The sequence below is a fragment of the Choloepus didactylus genome, chromosome 13 (genome assembly GCF_015220235.1).
Source record: "Choloepus didactylus isolate mChoDid1 chromosome 13, mChoDid1.pri, whole genome shotgun sequence".
NCBI lineage: Eukaryota > Metazoa > Chordata > Mammalia > Pilosa > Megalonychidae > Choloepus > Choloepus didactylus.
The window spans coordinates 56059068-56086471 of NC_051319.1; the positions used below are offsets into that span (position 1 = coordinate 56059068).

General features: G+C 41.7%; 1 protein-coding gene and 1 long non-coding RNA gene across 2 annotated transcripts in view; one reads left to right on the top strand and one right to left on the bottom strand.

The window, feature by feature from the left end:
* Window positions 1–1235: 1235 nt before the first annotated feature.
* On the bottom strand, window positions 1236–21027 carry CDO1 (cysteine dioxygenase type 1). Its single transcript, XM_037800792.1, has 5 exons — window positions 20601–21027; window positions 9590–9667; window positions 7705–7859; window positions 2831–3000; window positions 1236–1979 (listed from the first exon to the last, which is right to left on the bottom strand). Exons 1-5 carry the CDS (start codon window positions 20768–20770, stop codon window positions 1950–1952), a joined length of 603 nt encoding a protein of 200 aa, XP_037656720.1. The 5' UTR covers window positions 20771–21027; the 3' UTR covers window positions 1236–1949.
* The window catches only part of LOC119507611, a 55921-nt gene continuing 48257 nt past the window's right edge, over window positions 19741–27404 (top strand). Inside the window, exons 1-2 of the long non-coding RNA XR_005211327.1 lie at window positions 19741–19851; window positions 20008–20091. This is a non-coding gene — a long non-coding RNA (uncharacterized LOC119507611). The remainder of the gene's footprint in view (window positions 19852–20007; window positions 20092–27404) is intronic.

Below are 27404 nucleotides of genomic sequence, written 5' to 3' on the forward strand. Positions count from 1 at the left end.
CAGAGGGAGGATGAAGGTTATCAGATCCCCAAAACTCTATAGGCAGGAAGCTGGATGATTACATCACTTAGATGCAAATATAAGCTACTACAATACATGGTAGTTGCAAGGAAAGATGACGCAGAGGGCAGAGCCTCAAAGTACAGAGGATATTCCCAGTCCTTGAAACCAAATTGTCTGACTGCACTTTGAAATTGCTTAGGGCTTCTGACTCCCCTTTTTCTTTCATTTTCTTATGCCTGTTCCACCATTGCATTTTGGGAGATTAACTTTCTTTAGTTTCATAGGTCCACAGATGAATAGGAATTGTGCCCCTATGTAGATCATGCTCAGAGCTACACTAACCCTTATTTAGGTGAGATTTAGATAAGATTTTTAGACTTTGAGTTGATATTGCAATGTGATAAGATTTGGGGGAGCTTGGGATAGCAGGAAGGTATTTTGCACATAGGATTTATGTAAATCATTGGGGGCAGAGAACAAACTGTGGTAAGGAGAATGGCCCCCAAATACATCCATGTCCAAATCCCCAGAACCTGTGACTACATTACCATCCATGGCTGTACAATATATGATTAAGGGCACAACCTTGAGATGGAGAAGTTATCTAAGTCCTTCAAAGAAGAAAAGGAAGGCAGAAGGGTAGGTCAGTCTGATGAGATATGAGAAGGACTTGATCCACCACTGTTGGCTTTGAAGATAAAGGAAGGGGCCTTGAGCCAAGGAATGCTGGCAATCTGTAGAAAAATCAAGGAAACAGATCCTACCTACGGCCTCCAGAAAGGAATACAGCCTTGCCAACAACTTGATGTCAGTCTTCCAACTACAGAACTGTAAGATAATAAGTTTGTGTTGTTTTAAACTACCAAATTTGTGGTAATTTATTATAACAGCAATAGAAAATCAATACAATAGTAAATCATAAAGTTGTTTCTCAGAATTAAATTAATATATCCAAAAAATCTATAAAACATGCACACACACACACACACACAACCTGCAGGCCAAATTTATTATGTCTATGGGTCACATTTGGGCTAGAAGCCCTTGGGTCATTATCTCTGGCCTAATTTGTGAACATACCTGAAGCCCAAAAAGGTAAATTGTCTTTTAATGCATTTTTTTTTTTTTTTTGGCCCTCTCACATTCCCTATCACTGCATTAAGTAGTTTGTCTAAGTCTACAAAAATTTGCTTTATATGAAACTCTTATGTTCATCAAAAAGACAACATAAAATTATTCAAATTCAGTTTTATTAAAATTATTTGGCAATTTTGGTAGCAGTACAAAGTCTTTGACTATGACTACTGGAACATCAGACATGAGTTTATGTTTTGGTTCGTTGTAGGCTTGGGTGCATGTACTTTCTAAATCTCCTGCCCTGCATTTCATTACCTAATGGCAAAGTGCCTTAAGTTTCTCTATCTACAATAATCTATAAATTATAGAAAAGAAATTTGTGAAATAAGACTGAAAAAAAAAATCCACAGATTTAAAAAATTCCCTTCAAATATTAAGAACATACAAAGTATATTAAAGACATGTACATTTAGTCCTCCATATAGCAAGGCAGGCATTTGATGTCTGTAGGTTCTTGTTTTTACTTATTGCTAATTACAGTTCAGATATCAAAGAGATTCCAAAAGCTATAAAAACCCTTATTGACATTCCCAGTACAGTTCTAAGGGCATTAGAGTACAGAACCAGGAGAGTATTTGACTTGGCCTTTAAAATCACAAAGACTTTTTTCTTTAATGGGACTTTTCTTCTGCAACAGCTCAGGACACTATTTGCTCACTTAATGCCTTACAGTTAGCATCTGCCCTAGAGTAGATCTAAGTATTGGCTTATTTAAGTGTATTACTAGACAGCAAATGGTGGGAGGCCTTCATTTCTATAGCAGAATGTTCAGCAGATCTAAAAATAAAGCTTCAGAGGCTTGGTCCTCCTTAGTTGTTCTCCAGTGAACCTGAATTTGTCTTTAAGAAAGAAAGAAAGAAAAGTTATGTAAGAATCTTTACACAAGACATCTCAGCATGTTTTAAATCGTCTTGCTCTACCAGCAGTGTATGACAACTCACCTATGGCAATAGGAGCCCTATGATTTTGTTCCTGTGATAAGAATTTCTTGGGAATTGGGATGAGGAAGACAAAGCAGGGCAATAACTTGAAGGCCATTACTCTAAATGGCAATTTATTTCACCAAAAGTAAAAGATGGCCATACCACATCAGTACTGGGTGCCTTATTATTTTTAGGTGGAAATTCTTGTTTCTTAAGGAAGAACATATTATTATAATTTACTCTCACTTATTTGTGGTCTAAATAGCATTAACTCTCAAAGAAAAAGCAAATTTGCCAATCAAAACAGGCAAATTTCTTTAGTTCTATCATCAGAACACATTCTCAGTTTTTAAAGGTTAACTATGCAAGTTATTTGTGTTTTCCCAGCAAATTAGATCTATGAACATTATAACATAGCAGTAACAGTCATATCCAATAATAGGTTTTCACTTTATTTCCATCACAAATGAAGAAAAAACATTTTGTTTAGGAATGAACATACATTTGGAAGTTTTTCAAAAGAAAATTCTTTGCATCTAATTTAAGGTTTATTTACAAATTGAAAATATAGTCTCTAAAGTTAAAGAAGAGACTTAAGATATGGGCCTTTCTCCCAGAGTTGAGGTTAATTTCATTTGTCAGTTTAGGAATACTTAAAACTTAAGATGTTTAAATAATACTTAGAACAAAAGAGCAATGCATACAGTGTAATGTCAACCCAAACTGAGCAAAGCATTTAAAACCTAGGAGAGACATGTTATACTTACAAATGGAGTCCTGATTCCAAACTTGCTATGGAACGTCATGGTGACTTTGTTTTTATGTCCTGTTCTTTGGTCAAAGGCATGGCATGTATCAAAAGGTGGACTGTACAAGTGAAGGCTCACAGCAGGTTCCGTATGGCTGATATTCTCCACCCGATGCAAGCCAATGGAATCTAAACAATATCCAAGAGGGAAGAATAGATGAAGGAGCTTAGATGATATCAAAAGGCAAAAAACTTTTTAGTTGCCTAAGATCATGAGTCAATTTTGATGCATATGGAGTTAATAGAAAGTAGCTAGAATCGGAATTCTAGTTAAAGATGGAAAATGACATGCATTTATAAGCTTCTGCTCCTTTCTGAACACCCCCCCCCCAATGGCAGTAAAAGAAGAAAAAGGGTATAACCACACAAAGACAAAGAAAATGGGAGAAGAGACTATAGTAATGAAAATTTGAAAGTGTGAAAGCAGATGGATGACTTCGTAGAGGAGGGAAAACTAAATCCTAAACTCTCCATGGGGAAAGTCAAGAAATAACCTGATTTACATCTTGAAACTCCCAAATAGCTCAGGAATTAGCAGCACCAATTACTTCCAGAAATGGGGGTGAAGGTGGGGCTAAAAATAAGATAAATTTGTTGAAAGCCTATTTAAGAAGTAGAGTCTCAAATCCCTTTCACCAACTTCTGCTCCTTCCCCACCCCAGAAGATAGCTTTATTCTATGGAAAGAATAGTATAATGGGTGAACTAAGGATTGGTAGATACCAGGCACATTCGAAGGTACTAACAGGTGAATTAAGGAAAAATTTAAACAATGAATGGCAACTTCCTCACTTTCTTCACCACCTAGTGCCAGAATGCTATCAGACAGGATTTTGTTCTCCAGGCAGGAGGAGATGGAAAGCAGCTTCTCAGGGAATCTGATCAGCTCAAGAAAAAAGCCATAAAGATATTGCCATCTGGAGTTCCTCAAGAAAAAGGCCCCAACGGATTATCCTATAGTGAAGTCCAGTTGACAAGCCTCAACCACATGTTCCAAGCAACGAATGAGATTTATCATCCTCCATTTTAAAATATGAGCACATAGTCACGGACACCAGATATTTGAGCAAAGCTTCTAGTATGAAAGACAGTGGCCAGAACAACCTGAAAAAAGCAACTTGAAACACAGACTGTCAGGAGAAGACTTAAAAATACAAAACAAAACAAAACAAAAAACTAACATTAATATCCTCACAGAGATAAAAGAAAATGTTATAAAAACAATGATTCAGAGAATAAAGAGCTTTTAGAAAGAAAGACAGCAAAAATGAAAACCTGAATAGAAGAGTTGGAAGGAAAATCTGTGGAAGATTCAAAGAACAAAAGGACAAAGACAGAAAATCACATAGATTTTTTAAAAATCAGAGGAATAGTTCAGGAGGTGTAATATCTGAACATTAGGAGTTTCAGAAACAGAAAGAAAAAAAATACCTAAGAAATAATTTGAAAATCTTTTCTTGAAATGAAAGACACAAATCTCCAGGTTGAAAGAACCCACTGAGAACCAAGCACAATGAGAGTCACCAAACAAGACACATTGGTATCTTTCTCTGCCCCTAATATTCTGAAATTTCATTGTAATGTGTCTTGTTTTCCAAAGTTTCTAGAATGAAAAATTAGGTTTCATAGAAAGATTCAAGAGTCAGAATGGTATGTAAAATGGTACAGCTGCTTTAAGAAATAGTCTGGCAGCTCCTCAAAATGTTAAACATAGAATTACTGTCTGACCCAATAATCCCACTTTTAGGTATACAACCAAAAGAATCAAAAACAGGGACTTGAATAGATACTTGTACATAATGTTCATAGCAGCATTATTCACAATAGTCAAAAGGTGGCAACAATGCAAGTGTCCACCAAAAGACGAATGGATGAACAAAATGTGGTATATACATAGAATGGACTATTGTTCAGCCATAAAAAGGAATGAAGTTTTAATACATGCTACAACATGGATGACACTTGAAGACATCATACCAAAAGAAACCAGACATAAAGTGACAAATGTTGTTTGAGTCCACTTATATGAATAAGAAACTTCATAAGACAGAAGGTAGATTAGAGGTTACCAGGACAGGGGAATAGGAAGTTACTGCTTAATAGGTAGTATTTCTGTTTGTGGTGATGAAAAAGTCTTGGTAATGGATAGTGGTGATGATAGCACAACACTGAATGTAATTAATACCACTGAATTGTATAGTCAAAAATAGTTCAAATGGGAAATTTTATGTTATACGTAAGTTATGGCAATAAAATTTAAAAAAAAAGAATCAGAGTGGCATCGGGCTTTCAATAAAAACACTGGAAGCTAAAAGACATAGAAATTACTTTCATGGTTCTGAGAGAAGATGATTGTCAGATCATAATTCCATATCCAGTTAAATTATTAATCAATTTGCACAGGTTGAACAAAGAGATTTTTAGATATATGAGGTCTCAAAAATTTACCTTCCATAAACCCTTTTTCACAGAGCCATCGGAGAATATGCTCCACCAAAACAAGGGCATGAACCAAGAAAAAAGACATAAGGTCAGGAAACAGGGGATCCATCTATCTCTCTGCAGAGGGAGCAAAGAGAAAGCCTAGGATGATGTAAAGGGAGTCCCAAGATGACAGCTGTGCCCTGGCTTAGATATCACCCAATTTGACTGAAGCAGGTCAAAAGGCTCAGGGAGAGATGCCTTCAAGGAGCTCTTTAAAAAGAAAAGACAAAATACCCAATTAAAAAACTATATATATATGTTGAGAAGAAATTTGCACAGCCAGGGGAAAGTTTGGAAATTAATTTCAAGGGAAAAATTCAATGTAATTAATGTAGGCACCAATTTGGTCTTTTGTTTTCCTTATAATCTAACTGCATGAGCTTGCCTGATGATGAAGGAGGAGCAAAGAATGGAAGTAGACAACTTGGATTCTACTCCCACTAGAGAGTTAAACTGAACAAATATCAAGTTCCAGGATCTTCAGTGTTCTTATTTTTAAAATAGAGGTCTAATTCTCATATCTACAAACTCTGATTCTATAACATTCTGCCCTTTATACAAACAATTATTTGTTTCACCAATTGAAGGTATATACCATCCAATGCTTGCTAGGAAATCCTGCAAGGAAAGACCCTGCAAAAACAAGTCACCCATTCTTTAGAGAAGCCTCCGAGGCTCATGCATGAGTTATTTATTCTATAATTTTTTTGTTTGCTTATTTTCATACCCATGGTGTACCTCTTATATTGGATATTTGTTGATACTTATGGAAAGCACTTTGGTCCAGGCCCTGTCCATCTCTTGCCCATTACAATAGGTAATTTGGTCTTCTTGCCTCAATTCTTCCCTCTCTTCCATGCTAGGTTTCACACTGTTACCAAATGGTTCAAAACATTCCCAGTTAAAACTTTGCTGACCAAAGAAAACTCTTTTGAAGCTAGTCTTAGAGGCCCAAGACCCGATCTTATTTTACTCTTATGCTACTCCCCTGTCCAAATGCATTCTTCTTTCTTCCCTCCAGCTAGAACCATTCCTGAATAGCTTTCATTCTTTGCAACTATTCTGCCTTCACTCACACTATTCCCTGAATTTGAAACATCCTTCCCCCAGATCACTATCTGTCTCCACCCATATTCGTACATCTGTAAAAATTAGAGATTGAAAATTTCTGGCCTTTGAGTTGTAAATTAGTCAATAGAAATATTTAGTTTATGCCACCTAGTATTTTACAGATTGGCAAAACTTGATATGAAATTCAGATTTTCCATCTCCAGTGGAAGACACCAGGACAGTCTTGCTGGAGCTGAGTAGCCACTGCTGCCCCTCTTAGTGTGGGGCATTCTCCAGTTCATCCCAGTCTTCACCACAGCCTTATCCCTGGCCTGCATCACTCACTAACCTTACCTGCTTGGCTTCTATGGGCTTTTGCATTGGAAACTCTTGATAGACCTTCCTATACAATCCAACCTTTGGAAGTGACGTACTTTCCCAAACTAATGATCTAACAAATTTAGACAAAGTAGCAATGCCAATACTGGACTTTAAGATACACAAAGTTAAAAAAAAAATACTTTGCCAGAAAAACCTCTGTAATACTTCATTTCACATAAGTAGGATAGCATCCCAATTTGGAATCAAACTGCTCGGGTTCAAATCCTGACTGCCAGTTAAGAGCTTTATAAACTTGGACAAATAATTTAACCTAATGGTATCTTCATCTGTAAGTGGGAATAAAAAATATCTCCCTCATACAAGCTTTAATGAGATTCTTGGAAAGTCACTATCCCCTTTAGGAATATAAAAAAGCCTCTCCTGAAAAGCAATTGGCTGTCCCATAACACATTTAGGGAAAAGACTAAATTCATGGGGTAAGACATCTAGAAATCACTGATAAATACTGTGCTTTGTAAAGTTTTCCTTGAGGATATGCTTTTAAGCATGCTGTATGTGCTGTATACATTTTAGAAAAATAGGGACTAGCTAGCATTCTTAATCACTTCTAGAACATTTCTTTACACTTTATGACACAAAGAATAATATTCCCAATTTGTCCTAACTTTTTTGTTGAAAGACTCTTTTATAATTAATTGTTTCTTAACTATCCTAAATCTTGGCAGGTAAATGACTTTTCACTGGATGCTGATCTGCATGCATAAGCGTTTTTCTAAGTGATTCCAATTCAGATGCAAAGGCTTAAAAACAAAACCCATTACTTTTAAGTTATTTCCCAAGTATACAAAGTCATGACTTCATGATCCAGTTTCCACTGCACATGTCTAAGTAACCAGTATTTCAGATAGGAGCCCAAGGTTATTCCCACCTGCCCTTAGAAAAAGATAAAGGATGTTACCATTTATGTAGGCACACTGGTTTTCCCTCAAGATTCTTTCAGACTTCTTGATCATCTCATTGGACTTTTTATCAGGCCAAGCAAATAGTGTCTCCTTTAGACTTCCCTGCAGCATCTTCAGAAAGCAGTGGGAGTCGGTGTGATCATGGATACTGCTATATATACACAAAGTGACAACTGAACTCAATAAATGGTCCAGTATCCAGACCTGCAAAAACAGTCTGTACAGATCTTACAGCTGCACACTTTCAATAGGACATATCCCAGGCCAAAATCCATCTGGGCTGGGTTTTAAAGAAGTCATCAATTTACAATTCAACATTGTTCAGGGCAAAGTAATAAAATAATATGTCATCCACATAAATGCATATAAGGGATGCAGTTTTGATGCATATCCTTACTAAAGATCAAAGTTAATTTTTTTAAAAACCTTGTTATAACACTACTTTGGTAACTGAATAACAAAACAATCAATCTTCCATCTCCCCCAAGAGATAGCTTTGATCAATTCACTTAAGCTGGGCTAGAACTTGATTATAAAAGTACATTACTCTATGGGTCACTTATATGGGGGGATAAGGAGTATGGGAGGATGAGGGTTTTCTTTTTTATTTTAATTCTTTTCTGGAGTAATAAATATGTTTAAATTTGATCATGGGGCTGTATGCACAACTATGTGATGATACTGTGAACCAGTGATTGTATACTTTGGATGGTTTCTATGCTGTGAGAATATATCTCAATAAAATTGCATTTAAAAAAAGTACATTATAGTGATTAATTATAAAAGAGAATTTTTAGAAAGTCTAAAGATAATCATCTATAACAATTGTACCATACTGTTTAACATTTAGTGCCCCTCCCCCACCCCCAGGCCTTTTCTCTTTCCTTTGGGGAGAAGAAAGTATGTGTATTATGTTACCATCTTAAAATTATACTGTAAAGTATATATAATAGTACTCTTTTGTAGATTTAGAGCAAATCCTACCTGTGATTACCTCCCAATACTGGTGGGAGAAAGTAATTGGATTTTCAGAAAGAAAGGATTTATTCAAGTAATCTTTGGAGTAAATAGTATTTAATATATGAAGTAGTAAGAAAGTATTACCTATCAGCCATAGGGCTGATGAAAAGGTATGAATCTAAATATGTTATTGCTATTTATTTCATATGCTGAATTCTATTAACCCATACACACAAAGAATTTGTTTTCTAAATCCTCAGAGTCTAGTCTTACTCCTGGTTAATGGGCTTTCAAAAAATACTGACAGAACCAATGAAAACAACTCCATTCCAAATGAGTACACAGATACACTCTACAGAGATGATGGAGCTGGTACCCAACTTTCCAAAGCCTTGTGAAATCATGTTTGTCTTCTTCCATCGTGGGTCTGGGTTTTTTGTTTGTTTGTCTGTTTGTTTAACCCTTCTCAAGAGACTGAGAAGGATCTGTTTAAAGAGATAAAAATATTATGCAGTTGGTAATAAGACCAGCAAAAGTAAAAACGAAAGTAAAGTTAAGGAACCAAGTTTCAAAGGATCAGTATTTGTTTAAAGTTGCTTCATCCTTTAGGTAAAGAAGCTAAACAATTAACTTGAAGTGGAATTTGTGAATTGCTTTTCTAGTTCCAGTATCTAGATCTTTTAGTCTTTGATCCCACAATACCACTCATTTTTTTGGACTAGTTTTTATGTAAATGGTGTATATCTAAACCCCCTATGCTAATTTCCATGAGAATTTTGGGGGGGGATTAGGGAATACTGTGAAAAAAATTACAAAATGAGATTTGTCAGTATTCACAAGATTTGTGGCTGGCTTGGCAATGTATTTCTCATATGCAATAATAGATACTGTGATAAATATGTGAATGAATGGTTGTATTACCTGCCATGTCCTTCACCCCAACACAGAATCATCAGATTAAATTTTCCATTTCCTAGATCCACAAGATTTCGAGTATATCTAAAAAGAAAGTATTGGAAAGTTTGTATTTGGTTGATGGAACAAGCACTGGGAAAAATGAATTTGTCACAAAGCATCATTCATTCACAAATGTTAATGTTTCTACTTCTAAGCAATTTTGAAAGTGGGTTTCTAACTAGAAATCTGTCACAACTGAAAACAAATATTTTTTTCACAGTTCACTTTAGAGATTTCTGTATTTTGAATCATTACATTTACTGAGGTTGCTATTCAGTTTAATGAACGGCATGGGGAAGGTAATAAACAAACAAACAAAACAAATTCCAGGATTCTACATGAGACAGCCTCAAACTGACAAAGAGAATAAAAAGTTCTCACAGAAGGGATTGGCAAAGCACATTACCTCTCTAGGCAAGAATGTTGCTATTATTTTGGATTTTTTTCCCCCCTAGAACTAAACCAAGACTGAGAAACAAGGTTTCATTAAACAGATGCTCTACAATTCTCTTTAGTTTTACAATAGCCCAGACCCAAACCACATTCAAACACACTCATAATGAAAAGTCCTTCACAAAGAGGATGGGGGTTGACTGAAGACCCAGAACAAAGGAGACTATATTAGGTAATAAGAACACCCCAAACCTTTTACAATTAGGAGAAACCAATAGGTGGCAAATAAAACAAAACAAAAAACCAAAACCAAACCAAAACTACCACCACTACACCACCAAAAAAAGTTTCTGCTGGGCCAAGAGGTACTACAGACACCATCTGTTCTGGTTTGCTAATGCTGCCGGGATGCAAAATACCAGAAATGGATTGACGTTTATAAAGGGGGTTTATTTGGTTACACAGTTACAGTCTTAAGGCCAAAAAGTGTCCAAGAAAACACATCAATAATCAGGTACCTTCTCCGGAAGATGGCCAATGGTATCCAGAAAACCTCCGTTACCTAGGAAGGCACGTGGCTGGCATCTGCTCTGGAGTTCTGGTTTCAAAATGGCTTTCTCCCAGGACATTCCTTTCTAGGCTTCAGCTTCTTTCCAAAACATCACTCTCAGTTTCTCTTGGGGCATTTGTCCTCTCTTAGCTTCTCTGGAGCAAAAGTCTGCTTTCAATGGCCGTCTTCAAACTGTCTCTTACTGCAGCTCCACTCTCAGCTTCTGTGCATTCTTCAAAGTATCCCTCTTGGCTGTACCAAGCTCACTCCTTCTGTCTGAGCTTATATAGTGCTCCAGTAAACTAATCAAGGCCCATGCTGAATGGGCAGGGCCACACCTCCATGGAAACAATCAAAGAATTACAATCTAATCAACACTAATATGTCTACCCACACAAAATTGCATCAAAGATAACGGCATCTTGGGGGACATAATACAAACTGGCACACCATCTAATTAGCAAAGTTTGATAACTATGACAAACATTTAGATTGTCATTCTTAAGGAAAGGGATTTTATTTTTTACCGTACTTTAATTTAACATCTTTATTTTGAAATACTTTCCAAGTTACAGCACGGTTACAAAAATAATATAAACCTCCAGGACAGCCTTTCAACTCTATTTGAAATCTCTTAGCCACTGAAACCTTGTTTTGCAAGCTTCAGCTAGATATGCCAAATGGCCACAGTATGATAAGCCCAAGTCAACAGTAGTTCCAAAAAACCTAAAAAATACCCGGGTCTCTATCTGAGACTCTATAAAATTTCACTTATAAGTTTATTCTTCAGAAACTTAAATCCTTCAGAGAGCTCCTATGCCAGCCAAGTCCCAAAACTGAGATGCAATACTTCAAGAACATCAACCAGATGCATCCCCTTTCCCCATAATGTCAACACCCTGTTTCAATATGAACAAGTTAGGGTGGTCACTGCCTAGTTATCCCTGAAGATCAGGAAAGGGATTAAACTAGAGGAAGGGATAACAACAGATGAGACAGAATTTAACAAAGGATTATGAATCCTGAATCTCTATATAATTTTCTTTTTTCTTAGTTGCAAGGGTATTAGAATAGCTAGAAGGAAAGAATGGAAATGGTGGAAATGTAACCCATAATACTCTTTGAAATTTGCTATATATCTACTTGTTAAATTGTAATTTGAAAGTTAACACATTTTTGCATACGTTATATTTCACAATAAGGAAATAACTAAAACTGTGGAACTGTAACCCATAATATTCTTTGAAATTTGCTCTCTAACTACTTGTTAAATTGCACTTGGAAAGTTATCACTTCTATGTAAATATGTTATATTCCATTATATACATATATGTGTGTGTGTGTCTTACAGAGAACTCCAACATACCCCTGTCCCCCCAGTTACCCAGATCCACCAATTTTAACATTTTTTCATATTTGCCATATCATTCTCTCTACCTGTCAATCAATCAATCCATCTATCTATCTGTCTGACTAGCTATTTACCAATCCATTTTCTGAACACTTGAGTGTAGGTTACATATATTATGCTCCTTGAACATTTAATACTGCCATGTACATTTCCTGAAAACAAGAATATTCACTTATGTAGCCACCGTAAGTGCAGTTATCAAGCTCAAGAAATTTAATGTTTATATAATTATATAATCATATGTCCCAGAAATGTCCTTTTGGGCCTTTTTCCCTCAATTAGGTCCTGTCCAGGATAACATATTGCATTTAATTATCACTATCTCTTTAGTTGCTCATTCTTCTTCTTCTTCTTTTTTAAATTATGGGCAGATATCTACAACATAAACTTTACCATTTCAACCATGCCCAGGCATTCTAGTCAGTGGAATTACTCATATTTACACTGTTGCAGTACCCTTACCACCTTCTATTACTAAAACTTCCCCATCTCCCCAAACAGAAACCCTATATCCATTATGCATTAACTCCCATTTCCCCTGCAGAGCAGTTACCAAAAAAATATATATATAACCATTACATCCGACCACTATCAACCTGTACTCTTAATATTTTGCCTCTATGAGCTTGCATATTCTCCAATATTTTCTCTGTAGCAACCATGGGGCTTAAATTTAACATTCTAAATATTGTTTGCTTTCACACCAACTTAACTGCAATTGTATACCAACTATGTTCCTTTGCCCCTCTGTCTCCCCACCTTTATGAAGTTCTTGTCAACAAATTACATGTTTATGCATTATGAGTCAAAAACAATTGGTTTATCATTACATTTTATGCACCTGCCTTTTAGATCTTATAGGAAATAAAAGTGGAGTTACAAACCACTGGCATTTATATTTATCCATATTGTTACCTTCACTAGAGATCTTTGTTTTTCATGTGGCTTTAATCTATTGTTTTGTGTCCTTTCCTTTCAACCTGCAGAACTCTCTTGTAGGGCCAATCTAGTGGGGATGAACTCCCTCAGAATTTATTTACCTGGGAATGTCTCAATCTCTCCCTCATTTTTGGAAGACAGTTTTGCCAGATACAGAATTCTTGGTTGGCAATTTTTTGCTTTCAGCACAATAAATATGTCATTCCACTGCCTTCTTGTCTCCATGGCTTCTGATGAGAAATAGGCACTTAATTTTATTTAGGCTATCTTGAATGTGACATTTGCACTTTTCTCTTACAACTCAGAAATTCTCTCCTTATCTTTCACATTCAACAGTTTGAGTATAACATGGAGCAGTGTGGGTCTATTTGGGTTTATCCTGCTTGGGGGTTGAGCATCTTGGATATATGTATGCATGTCTTTTGTTAAATTTGGTAAGTGCGGGACACTGATTACGTGCTTCAACTTGGCGGGCCTGGGCTGGGGGACCTGATAAGCCCCTGGGGAGGGTGGTGGGCACGGGCGACAGCGCCCTCCGCAGCCCCCCGGGCCTGGGAAAGTGAGGCCGGAGGCAGGCCCCATTTCCTCACCCAAAATAACACTGTTAGGGGAGGCTTGCCGGAGGGAACCGCCTTTTCCCCACCCCCTTATCTTGCCCGGACACTCCCCGTTGCCAGTGCAACTCCCATTACCACCAGTGCGCATACATTGTTGTCAGACACCGTTACCGGAGCAACTCTCGCCCCTTTTCAATCAACCTCCGCGCCCTCTCAGAACCAATCCAAGCCTTTAACCTCTACAGCTACCCCGCCCTCTAAACGCCCGATATAAGCTTGTACTCTCCCCTAATAAACTCTCTTGGCTTCTTCACCCTAAAAGAACCGTGTCCCGCTTGTTCCTTTCTCGCCGCCCTCCATACTTTGCACGCCTACGCCGGGGACCGGGCCCAGTCCCCCGCCTCGCCCTCGCCTCCGGGAAAGAGCCCCCGCCGCCGGTACCCTCCAAGCAATCCTGAGAGCCTAGGATTTGGTAACCGGCCCGCCCACCTCCCCCCCCCCAGACGAGTCAACTGCGACCGCAACTGGCGCCCCAACGTGGGGCCCCTGGAATTAAAAGTCCTCTCCACGCAGCGGTCCAGTAAAACCACCCGCTCGCCCGGACGCCTCTCCAGCTCCCCTTCTCCTCGCCTGCAAAGTAAGGGCCGCCTCTCCCTCGCCGCCCCGCGGAGCCGCCTCTCCCTCGCCGCTCCACGTCCGGAGCCGCCTCTCCCACGCCGCTCCGCGCCCGGGCCGCTCTTCCTTTCCCGCGTTAACCTAACTCTTACCCCCGACTACCTTTCATCTTCTCTTCCTATGTCCCCCCATTCCTCCTAACACTCTTCCTCCAGTAGCTTTCCCTCTTCCCCTCCATTACTTTGCTGTGGTCCTTTGTGTCTTTGTTTCTTTGTTTCGCGCGGTGTGCCTCTTTGCGACCGCCCCCCCCCAAACTGCTCTCGCTACTAGAGGCTCCTGCCTTCTATTCTCGCCGTCTCCTTCGGCCTCGCGACCACGGTTTACCTCATTTTCCTTACTCAATAATCAACCCCCCTCTTTTTTTTCTTTTCTCACTCCGCTATGGGTAATCGTCTATCTGCACGCCAAGCACCCCAAGTTCGTGCTCTGGCTGGTCTCCTAGACACACATCGCTGTAAGGTGTCTGTCCGGCAGCTGCAAGTATACTGGGACCTCCTGCTGCCCTTTAACCCATGGCTCACCACTTGCCATCTTTGGGACCCTGTTACTTATGATCGCCTTATTGATCGGGTCACCAACGCCATGGAACATGAGAGCAAGCGCTTCCCTCCCGGCTTGCTCCCCACCTTAATAACCGTCCGCTCCTGCCTTCAAGGCTCCCTCCCCCCCTGATCGAGGCCCCATTAAATCCAAGGAGGCCCTATCAACCCAGTCAACAGATTCAGACAGAGATGCTAATGTAAACCACGATTCGGACACAGAGTCCTTAGTCGAGCAGATTAACAACGCGCTCGAAGTGACTCCCAAAAAACAAAATAACACTGAGCCTCGCCAAGATGGCAAACTTCCTCCTCCTCCTTCTTCTTCCATCGAGGGGAGGAAGTGCTCCGGCGATGACGTCAGCCCTAAGCTGGGCCGGAAACCGCAAGCGCTTTACCCCACCCTTTCACAGGGCGGAGCTAGTCCACCATCTTATGCCTTAGCCACTCCCACCGCGCCGCCGTCTTGCGACGCTTGGGGCCTCCCACTTCCGCCTCCCCCTCCGGCGAGCTCCCCCTCGGAGCCGCTACCGGCAGCTGCCGCCGCTCCTCCCACCCTGCCGACTAACAACCCCTGGCTGCCTTCTACACCTCAAGGCAACCCTTGGGGCAACGCTCCCCCTACCCCCACTCCCGCGCCAAGCCCTCTGCAAGCGCGTCCTCCTTTCTCTCGTGCTTTTCCCTGCTTTCCTCTTAACCTTACCCCCACACCACAGAAACCGTATGACTGGTATCCCATTGACTCTGATACTATCAAGCAGCTTCGCAGGGCCGTCAAGGAGGACGGGTTAGGTAGCCCATACGCTTCCCAAATACTGCAGGATCTCGGCATGGACTTTTGCCTCCCCCAAGACTGGGCCTCGCTTGCCCGTTCCATTCTTAACCCCGGCCAGTTTGTTGATTGGCGTGCTCACTTCCAGGTGGAAGCAGCTAAGCAAAGTGAGCAAGACGCAGCCACTGGAGTCTATCATCACCCCGAAGCCTATTTAGGCACGGGAGCGTTTATAAATGCATCTGCTTATATTAATGTACCTGCCACCTTTTGGCCTATCCTTCGGGGAATCGCCTTGCAAGCTTTTGCCAACTGCTCCGCCTATCGGCCTAATAAATTCACCAAGCTCTTCCAGGAGCCGAGCGAGCCTTTCGCCACCTTTGTCTCCAGAGTCGAAGAAACCTGCGCTCGAAAGAATTGTCCAGCTTGTAAGAAAACAAACGGATGCTATTTTCTCCTCGTTCGTGCAAGTCCAGTACCAGCGACTCGCCACCTCTGACGCTCCCTACTCCGAGATGACAACCAACCCTCCGCGACCTCACCGCCACCGGTCAACCCGCCGACCGCGAGGCCCTTCTCGATCGCCTGAACATCGCACCAACCTCGAGCTCCAGCTTCTCTGAACCTCCAACTTTAAACCCCCCACCCTCGTCCATCCCGCAAGCAGCAAGGCCCCTGTCGAGCGCCCGGGCGCCACACCAACGCCGAGCTCCAGCCTCGCCGAGCCACCGTCAACCCCTTTTTCCCCTCCCCGGCCTCCCCCTTCCCTCATCCCTTAGCGGGCCTCTCTGGTAAGCTTCTTCCTTTAATTAGAAAAGAAGGGGAAAATGCGGGACACTGATTACGTGCTTCAACTTGGCGGGCCTGGGCTGGGGGACCTGATCAGCCCCTGGGGAGGGTGGTGGGCACGGGCGACAGCGCCCTCCGCAGCCCCCCGGGCCTGGGAAAGTGAGGCCGGAGGCAGGCCCCATTTCCTCACCCAAAATAACACTGTTAGGGGAGGCTTGCCGGAGGGAACCGCCTTTTCCCCACCCCCTTATCTTGCCCGGACACTCCCCATTGCCAGTGCAACTCCCATTACCACCAGTGCGCATACATTGTTGTCAGACACCGTTACCGGAGCAACTCTCGCCCCTTTTCAATCAACCTCCGCGCCCTCTCAGAACCAATCCAAGCCTTTAACCTCTACAGCTACCCCGCCCTCTAAACGCCCGATATAAGCTTGTACTCTCCCCTAATAAACTCTCTTGGCTTCTTCACCCTAAAAGAACCGTGTCCCGCTTGTTCCTTTCTCGCTGCCCTCCATACTTTGCACGCCTACGCCGGGGACCGGGCCCAGTCCCCCGCCTCGCCCTCGCCTCCGGGAAAGAGCCCCCGCCGCCGGTACCCTCCAAGCAATCCTGAGAGCCTAGGATTTGGTAACCGGCCGCCACCTCCCCCCCCCAGACGAGTCAACTGCGACCGCAGTAAGTTTTCAGGTATTATTTCTTGGAATATTCTCTCCGCTTTCTTTCTTCTTCTGGTATTCCTATATTGTGCACATTGGTATTCTTGATAGTGTCCCACAGGTTCCTCAGACTCTTTTGACTTTTCATTGCTTCTTTTCTCTGCTCCTTGGACTGAATGATTTCAATTATCTAAGGCTCAAGTCCTCTGATTCTTTCTTCTGCTAGCTCCAACATGTTGTTGAATCCCTCTAGAGAATTTCTGCTCCTGTGGTCTTCAGCTCTGTTTGGCTCTTTTTCATCATTTGCATCTCTCTGTTGAATTCTCTTTGTGTTCACCTATTGTTCACTTTTCCTGCTTTCCTTTAGTTCTTTTTCCCTGTTTTCCTTAGTTCATTTCAGACCATTTTTTTAACAGTCCTTGGTATGTACCAGGTCTGGGCCTCCTCATTGACACCTTAATATTATTGTTTGCATGGGCCATCTCTTCCTGTTTCTTTCTATGTTTTGTAATCTTTTTGGAAACTTGGACATTTTGATATATTAATCAAACAAATTAAATGGAATTTAGACTCTGAGGCCTCTGTTCCTTAAGCTTGTACTCAACTGGTGTAATGGCAGAGCTTTCCTTGAATGCTAGAAGGTAACAGAAAACATGAAGAAGGATAAAAAGAAAGCACCTTTCCCAGTCTTTGCAGATTGAACTGTGCTGGTGTTCTTCAGAACATACCACATATGGATGAGTTTAGAAAATAGCCTGAAGCAAAGTGTAGGGGTCTGACCTGATCCTTTCTACTTATGCTGTCTGTCTTGTCTTGGGCATGTGCATGTGTTCCTAGCAATTACCCGTTAACACAGATATGATACCAATGGCCCTTCTTTCCAGGGAAACAGTTTCCTCATGGTTCCTGGCACTGCACTGTACGTCCCAGTCAGCAATCCCTTGCCCCAGGCTGCCATTTGACTGCTCTCCCACAGCATTCTAGGAGAGCTCTGTGAACTGTCTCCTACACACAGGGCAAGTTCTGGAACAGTGAGTCCCTTAGGCCATCACCAGAAAGATTGGGCCAGACATACATGCTCCTAAATATGCACACGAGTTACTCTGCTTCCTCTAGAACAGATCATCCTGGGAGACTAGCCAGCTCTGCACCAGCTGGTGAGGGGTGGGGGAGGGGCCAGTCAGGGCACCAGGAGATCCTACCTCTTTTAAGAAGCCTTTTTTAAAATTCAGCTATTGCCCTGTTACATCCATTCCTTTAACTGTTTTCTGGAGCTTTGAGAAAGATATTTCTGCCAGGTCTTGCTGGTTGTTCAGAGCTTCTGTGGCAGTGGGGGAAGAGTCCTGAAGAGTCTCACTCAGCCATCTTGATCTTTTATCGCATTTTTTGGAGTGTCTGTTCACATGCTCATCTGTTTACTTATGCCTTGTGTGTCCCTTCAACCCCTTCCTTTCTCTCCCAGGCTCTGGGCTATTTGCTTGCACAGCATAATCCCTAAGGGAATTGCTTAGTAAGTGCTTTTTAGTTGTCAGTCTTCCTTACTTTGTATCCCTTTATGACCTAGCAAAGGGCTCTGTACATAATGTTTAATGCAGTGAACTCACTTTTATATCAGGATCCTACTTCTCCCTCTGTCTTAGTGTCACCCCTCTTTGTTCTCTAGGTCTTCTTTCTGAGAACTTACTGTCTGGCCCCACCCCACAACATATTCTGTCTTAAGTCTTCTGTATTGCTCCTCCCAAGTTCAGAGAGCTGAATCCTTCGCAGTACTAGGACTCCTACTTTATGCAACAAATACTTTGGAATTGAATGCTGTTCTCTCTTCTCCCCCCCTCCTTCCCCAACAGCCTAGCCTTGACTGCAGCCTTTCTCCAATGAGCTGCATTGTTGCGCATCAGATACCTGCAGAATAGACCAAGCAATACAACTGTTTGTATTTCAGAAGTTTTGATGATAAAGTAAAAATGAAGTTCTCCACCAAGCCAGAAGTAAAAGTTAATCACCCTAAAGTTTGAGAGATTCTGCCAGTCAAGACCAATTCAAGGTCTTTTGAGATGCTCTTGTTGCAAACATGAAGAGCTGTTACAGCCTACCCTAGTTAATTTCACTTGGCCAATAATATATCTAGTCAGACAGACATTATTATCTTAACATATATCTGGAGGAAGTTTAGTAGTGTTTAGAGTGTGGACTCTGGAATTATACTGCAGGGTTTGATTCCTGGAGCCTCTTCTTGGTAGAAATATGACCTCAGACACTGTAACCAACCTCTTCATTGCCTACCATTTTTCAACTGTAAGATGGGGATAAGAATGGTACCTATCTCATAAGGTGGTCTGAGATAAGGAGTTAATATGTATAAAGTTCTTAAAAGAATACCTGACCCATAGCAAGCCAATGCAGGCAAAATTAAATAAAAACTAGACTCTCAAGTCGCTGTTTTGATAGCAACAGAATAAGCCTACCACGAACTGAGTTGACAGGAACCAAAGTAATTTCCTAAAGCCACTTGCAAATGGAAAATGGGATCCCAGGTGGGCTTCACTTTTTCTATTTCAAATCCGATTTGAAACAGTTCTTGCAGACAAAACTTTACCAAACTCACTGTGTGTGGAGGTGTGGCGACTAATTGTTCCCAAGGAAAACAAACAACTCTTTCCTTAATCTCTTTACCCACCTTTCTTCTCCCTACACTCAACCCACCCAACCAAAATGCCTGAAGCGCCAACTGACCTTTGGATTAGCAGAATCTCTCAACCTCGAGGGTGATTAACTTTTACTTCTGGCTTGTTGGAGAAATTCGTTTGTACTTCATCGTTATTCCAGCGCGGAAGGGACCCAGCCTAAAAGGACACCTCACGGGAGCACATCTTGGAAACAGAGGTCTTGGACTTAAATTCCAGATCCTCAGAACAAAGGCTAAGAGAAAGCCGATTGTTTGGGGTCTGTATACTTGGTGAAACCTGACAGTGGGTTTAAATAAATCCCAGTAGGGGAGGTCAGTCAAATTAGTTTGGGAGAAGGAGCAGCAGAAATTGACAAGTTGCAGGTGATAACCCCAAGACGCTATTTAACATTAGTGAAAATGCCTGTTGGCAGGTGCCTGGTTGCGGGCGACCGAAGGCGAAGTGGAGAACTGGAGTCCGGTAACTGTCTTCCACTGACACCCCTTTCTGCTGATAGGTAATGTAGTTCTCCCGGGAACACCCTCCCTTAAACAGTCGGTCTTTAGGGCAGCCAGCCGCTGGGGCCTCCCTGCACCTCCGCGCCTGTGGTCGGTGATCCGCGCGTGGCCCAAAGCAGCCATCTGAGCCCGAGAGGCGCGCGGAAGGGAGGCGCTGGCATTGTCCCCGAAGCCGGGAGCAGGAAGAGAAATGGGGCTTGGAAGCGCAAGGGTTGGCGAGCGAGGAGAGAACAGATAACCTCACAGCGACGCGGTGGCTTCCCCCTCACGGCGCCAGCCAGGAGCCTCTGGCCGGCAAGGCCGGTAGGATCCACTTTCCGCCCGGCGCTGAGGTGCTCAAATGCCTCCGGAGCGATGGGGGGAGGGCTCCGCGGCGCGGCGAGCGCAGTGCAGTCTGCACGGCGCTAGACCCCCACGTCTGTGCCCCTCACGTCCTCTCCTTCCCTCTCGTTCTCCGACTCGGAGAGGGCACTGCCTGGGTTGGAAGCCAGGGCCAGGGCGCGCTCACCTGTATTGGTCGAACTTGGCGTACACAGCCCACTCGGCGGGGTCGCTCTCGTAGTCTTCCATGACGGCCTGCACCTCCTCCACATTGACCTCTTCGCCCGCGAAGAGCTGGTGCAGGATGCGGATCAGGTCGGCCAGGGTCCGTGGCTTTAGCACTTCTGTCTGCTCCATCCCGCGCGGAGCTGGCGGCGCGCGAGTCTCACTGCTGGGCTGCGGTGGAGCAATTTAATCAGCAGCGGAGCCGGGGGCGAGGGACAGTTGCGCCGCGTTAGACAGCTAGAGGCACACACGCGCACAATCGCCAAACGCTCGAGCGCCAAAATGCAAAGAAACCCTTGCGGAGATGTCAAGAAACCCCCGTCAGCGTGACCGATCAGGGCTTAGCGGCGACGCGCGACACACAAATGAGGACCAAATCTGCAGGGTTCAGCCTCCCGAGCGTTTTTAAGTTCTCGGAATCAGCGGGAATGTACCAACGGCCCGGGGATGGGGGGCGGCGGGTTGGAGAGAGGCGGGAGCAACCAGAGAAAGGTGGAGGAGGCTGGGGAAAAACGTGCGGGAAAACTCCGCGCACATAACCTGGGCTTTCGGAGCACTTGGCGCTCACTCCGGAGCCTCTTCTCTCCAGTTGTTACTGCGCTCGCGGTGGGCTTCGCGCAGTCTCTCTCCCTTACCTTAAGGGCCGCCCATCCCAACCCCTCTCCCTGCGCGCCCCCGCCATCTTTCGCTGAGGTTCTCCCACGCGATGGCTGGTGACGCCGGGACCTCTGTCGTAGGGTCGGGAGAAGACTGCTGGGGGAAGCTGAGGAGGGAAGGGAGAAGGAAGGGGAAGGAAAGGGACCTTTCCTCCCTAATGAAGCTGAGGAATCATGAGGAGCACGCGAAGATTGAGGATGGATTCCAATACCAAGCTGGAGAGCGACTGCTTTATACTCAATTAAAACTATCGGGAATATGTGCCAGGCTAGGTGAAAATAAGTTGAAAAGTCTTCATTTTTTAAAGTTTTAACTGTAACCACATTTTGACAAAGGAGATTTGGGTAGAGTAAGACTACTGAAACGATGAGAGGCCATGTATTCCTCATTCTTTGATTTTAAAATCAAATATTTCCTAAAAAAATATATTCAACGCATATCATTGATATTTCAAGTGAAAAGCGCTTTTTTTTTTTTTGTCCCTTATTGCAGTATTTAAAAGGGTTCTGATTAGATGATTAAAAACCCTCAATTCTATGCATGTTCTATGGAAGCCTCCTGGTAATACTTATAAGGAAACACATTTCTATGCTGTGCGTACCACCTAGTGTGCTTTGGAACAACACAAATTTAAGTACGGTTGAAAATAAAAAAAAAAAAAAACGAAGAAGAAGAAAAAGAACAGAAGAATTGTAAGTATAGGTTCTTTCTTTCTCAGATTATTACAGATCTTGTCTTTTGGAAGGCTGGTCTGTTTTTGTTTTTAGATTTTCTTAAATGGCTATTACATATAATTTACTTGTGCCAACTGCAGTCTGATTGTAAACATCCGTGGTTAAACAGATTACACTAGTCGTTCAGAATGGGTTGGGAAGTAGAAAGCACTCTAGCAGCCAAACTTTCGTGGTCTGCATTAGGGGAGTGGTGATTAATGAACAGAGTATTTTGGGAGACAGTAACTTGTGTGCTTTTCATTATTTACTGGAAATCATTTTTCATTCCTGTCAGTGTTTTCTATTGAGTCTCTCATTTACTTTATTTCAGCTATTTTAATCTGAAGTTCCTTTTGAATATTTGGGATGAACAACAAAAATCAAACAAATTCAAGTTTAACTCAACTTCCTTGCATTTCACACAGTGTATTGCTCATCTCATTAAATTTTTCTCACTGATAATTCTTCTTTTATCCTCTTGAGCTCCTCTTCCTCTTCTTCACCTTCACAGACCTCAAGGATCTTTACTAATTAAGTCATACTCACACATTCGCATATACATTGTCTTTCTCTTCCCTAACAACCCCCCCTCCCCCTCCCTCCCTCCCCTCCCCACTCATACTTATGATTTGGTCCATCACCGTCTCTGTGAATGCTTTCCACATTCTCCCTCTTTATGGAACTCTAGTTCTGAATTTTACATGCAGAGTTCTATCTCCATTCACTGCCTTTTGGCACCTCAAATGCAGTATGTTTGAAATTCCTTTCAAGTATGCTTTTCTACTTCTGGAGGTTCTGTTTTTCTGCAACCAGGCACGTAGGCTCAAAACCTCACCCACCACTGCCTCCTCTTTCCTTCTTGCTTCATTTTTCCCCTGTACACTTTTAACCATTTGCCAAAAATTTTGTATCTTCTTATTATCTTTTGTTTCCCCTCCTTTCTATTCCTATTGCTACTTCCCTTGTTTCAAGCTTCTATTCTATTTTGGCTGAATTACTGCACTGTCCTCTTCAGCTTCCCTGGTTCTAGCTTTCCCTCATGCAAATCCTTTATTCACAGCTGCTAGATTAATTATCTTAAAGCTCAAAATGATGATGCTGTTTCCAGGTCAGAAACTTTCAGTAACTCTGAATTGCCTACACAATTGTTTTGTCACTTAGCATTTAAGTTCTCTATGTTTTGGCTTTAAACTACCTTTCTGATCTTTCACCCTTCACTCTTCTTAACAAATATATCCAGAGCCAAATTGAATTGTCACTGTTTCTTGTGCTTACCAAATCCATTTTTTTGCTTAAGCTTTTCCTTCTTGTCTAGATTCTAGAAGGCAATGTCAATATGTTTGATTCTTTTATCAAGGTCCAGGTCAAATGCTTTCCTCTCAAATGAGTGATCTCTCCTTCTTCTGAACTACAGCAATTATCATTATCAGTATCTTTCCTATGGCACTCACCATTTCTAGCATGCACTGTAATTACTTCAGTGGATCATCTTGATAGGGAGAACTTTTAGGACAAGTTCCACTTAATACTTTATTTTTAGCACATAGTGCATTTTGTGCATTGGACAGTAGGTGCTCAAGAAACTTATTCCTTGAGTGCATCCATGAATGGGGAAGTTAGGAAAAATATTTGGATAACTGACTAGAATAATTCGATTGCTAGTTTTTCTTCAGGAATTCTGGAGTTGTGAGTTCAATTCCAGCCTAGAATCTAGAACACCAGTATGTCCAAATCCTACCTCAAACCTGTTTCTTACAGGTGTTTTTGTTTTTGTTTTTGTTTTTTAAGCTTCTTTGCAGTGGACACCTGGATTCTTCCCAAAAGAGTTGTACACTAACATAATTCCTAACTGTGAAAAAAAAAAAAGTTAGTGACATTATGGGCTCTGTTAACATAAGCAGAATGCCTACATTCAGAGATGGTAGGTCTATTGTACTCTGCATTGACTAAGACAATGATTGACACATTTTAAGGCAGATAGTGGCAAAGAGTGGATATCCAGAGAAGGGAATTAGAATTATTAGAGCTCTGGAAATATTCGTCTATGTATCCAGCACATTTTTAAAAGCACGTACTATGCGTCAGGTACTGTTCACAAACCTAAGAAGGCTTATATTCAAATGGAGGGTGTCAGGTTTGAATCTATTAAGTCCCCCACAAAAGCCATGTTCTTTAATGCAACCTTGTGGGGACAGACTTATTAGTCTGTTGACTAGGGTAGAAACATTGGGTTATTTCCATGGAGGTGTGGACCCTGCCCATTCAGGGTGGGTCTTGATTGGTTCACTGGAATACTTAAGAGAACTCGGGATCCAACACAGGCACTGATGCTGACACTTGGAGATGCTTGGAGATGCAGGCAGAAGGACATTTGGAGATGTTAAGCTAAGAAATGAAGCCCAGAGTTTGCCCCCAGAGAAGCTAAGAGAGAACCCCCAGGTGCTTAGAGAGGAATGCCCTAGGAGAAAGAAACAAGAACACACTGGAGCTGAGAGAGAGGAGCGAAGATGGAAGCCCAGAGACTTTTGAAGAGAGCCACTTTGAAACACAACCAGGGGCAAAGGACCAGCAGATGCTGGCCACATGCCTTCCCAGCTGACAGAGGTGTTCAGGATGCCATTGGCCTTTCTTCAGTGAAGGTATCCTCTAACTGATACCTTAGTTTGGACATTTTTATGGTCTTATAACTTTTTTATTTGTAACCTAATAAATATCCTTTATAAAAGCTAATCCGTTTCTGGTATTTTGCATAATGGCAGCCTTAGAAACCAGAACAGATTTTGGTACCAGAGAAGTGGGGTGCTGCCAAGTTTGCAAATACCAAACATGTTTGAAGGACTGTTTAAATACATAAGGGGAAGATTCTGGAAGAATTGTAAGGAGCTTGATAGAAAAGGCCTAGATTGCTTTGAAGAGACTGTTTATAGAAATATGGACTCTAAAGATACTTCTGATGAGGCCTTAAACAGCAGTGATGAAAGAGTCATTGCAAACTGGAAGAAAGGTGATCCTTGTTTTAAAGTGGCAGAGACTTTGGCAAAATTGAGTCCCGGTGTTGGAGGGAAGGCAGAATTTGAAAGCGATGAACTGGGATACTTAGCTGAAGAGGTCTCCAAACTAAATATTGAAAATGCAACCTGGCTTCTCCCTGCAGCTTATAATAAAATGTGAGAGGAAAAAGATAAGCTGAGAACTGAACTCTTGAGTACAAAGAAACCAGAAATTGATGGTCTGGAAAATACTGGGCTTCCAGAAAGTAAGACCCCAGAGAATAGTGTGCCATGTGAGGATTTAACAAAACCTGGAACCAGTCAGCCATTTCAGTACAAGCCAGGATTGGAGATGGAGTTATCCAGAAAGGATTTGTGGAAAGTCCTATTGTCTGTTGGTTTGTATCCTGCATGCCAAGCCAAAAAATTTTTTGTGAGATCTGTATAAATGGAACCACTGCCAGTATGAACTGGAGGGGATGGAGAAGGGACAAACTGAAAGGATGATTTCAAAGGCAAAACCATGGAAGCTAAGGTTGGGAGCCAAGAAATGTCAGTCCAGAAGAGTGGACCTACCCATGCAATTGAAAAGGGTGATCATGTTTGCCCTGGAGGCAGAAAGTGGGCCTTCTGCCTCGATGCTCAAGAAGAGTGCTGCCATCCCAGGCCTCAGAGAAGGTGAGGCACATTCCCCAGAAATTGGGGAGAGCCTGACCACCACCCCACTGTTCAGAGAAAGAAGAGCCTTTGCCCCAGAGATGCAGTCTGGGTGGTGTCCTGATGCTTGAGGAGGGTGGGGCTGAGAAGAAGGTGGTCTCCTGGATACTTGGATATGTTGGAACAATCACCTCAGCATTTGGAAAAAGCAAGGCTGCTGCATAAGCTTTTGGAAAGGATGGGACTAACATTCTCTCAAACTCTGAGGGTAAAATGTCATTCTCTAAATGACTCTCAAACTTTGAAATCTAATGAAGTTTGCCCTGTGGGTTTTAGGAAATTTTTTGGTCCTGTGAACCCTGTTTTCCTTTCAGTTTCTCCCTATGGCAATGGGAATGTTTATCCTATAACTGTCCTTCCTTTGTATGTTGGCAGCAGATAACTTGTTCTGAGTTTCACAGGTCCACAGCCAGAGGAGAATGTTAAGATTTTTGTACTTATCTATATTGTAATGTTATGAATGTATTTTTTGATTTGGAAAGAACATGTCTTTCAGCAGTCCAGGGGGTGGAATGTGTGGTTTGAAACTGTTATGGACCCCAGAAGAGCCATGATTTTTTTTTTTAATTCAGATTTATTGAAATATAGTCACATACCATACAGTCATCCATGGTATACAATCAGCTGTTCACAGTATCATCATATAGTTGTGCATTCATTACCCCAATCTATTTTTTCCCCAATTTTTGAACATTTTCCTTACACCAGAAAGAATAAAAATAAGAATAAAAAGTAAAAATAAAAAAGAGTTCTTTTAATGTGCTGCTGATTTGACTGGTGAGTATTTTGAGGATTTTTGCATCTATATTCATTAAAGAGATTGGTCTATAATTTTCTTTTTTTGTAGTATCTTTGTCTGACTTTGGTATTAGGGTGATGTTGGCTTCATAGAATGGATTAGGTAGCTTTCCCTCATCTTCAGTTTTTTTGAAGAGTTTGAACAGGATTGGTACTAATTCTTTCTTGAATACTTGATGGAATTCACATGTGAAGCCATCTGGTCCTGGATTTTTCTTTTTGGGGAGTTTTTTGATGACTGACTCAATTTCTTTACTTATGATTGGTTTCTTGAGGTCATCTATTTCTTCTGAAGTCAATGTTGGTTGTTTGTGCTTTTCTAGGAAGTTGTCCATTTTGTCTAAGTTGTCTATAGTTTATATTAGCATATAGTTGCTTATAGTGTCTTCTCATTGTCTCTTTTATTTCTGCAGGGTCAGTAGTTATGTCTCCTTTCCCATTTGTGATTACATTTAGTTGCATCCACTTTTTTTTTGTTGTTGTTGTTGTTAGCCTAGCTTGGGTTCCATCAATTTTGTTCATTTTCTCAAAGAACCAACTTCTGGTTTTGTTGATTCTCTCTGTTGTTTTCCTGTTCTCAATTTCATTTATTTCTGCTTTTATTTTTGTTATTTCTTTCCTTCTGTTTGCTTTGGGGTTAGCTTGCTGTTCTTTCTCTAGTTTCTCAAGGTGAAACAGTTAATTCCTCAATTTTGCCCCCTCTTCTATTATAGGCATTTAGGGCAATACATTTCCCTCTCAGCACCACCTTTGTTGCATCCCATAAATTTTGATATATTGTGTTTTCATTGTCATTTGCCTCAAGGTGTTTACTAATTTATTTTGTAATTTCTTCTTTTACCCACTGGTTTTCTAAGAGTATGTTGTTTAGCTTCCATATGTTTGTGAATT

Bases quoted from the DNA above. Each gene is read 5' to 3' on its own strand.
- CDO1 (XM_037800792.1), bottom strand. From the start codon at position 20,770: ATGGAGCAGACAGAAGTGCTAAAGCCACGGACCCTGGCCGACCTGATC. The intron at 7,860-9,589 runs GTAATACAACCA...GTGTATATATAG, and splicing joins TGGGGTGAAGGACATGGCAG to CAGTATCCATGATCACACCG. The intron at 1,980-2,830 runs GTAAGTATAACA...TCTTTCTTAAAG, and splicing joins TTGGAATCAGGACTCCATTT to ACAAATTCAGGTTCACTGGA.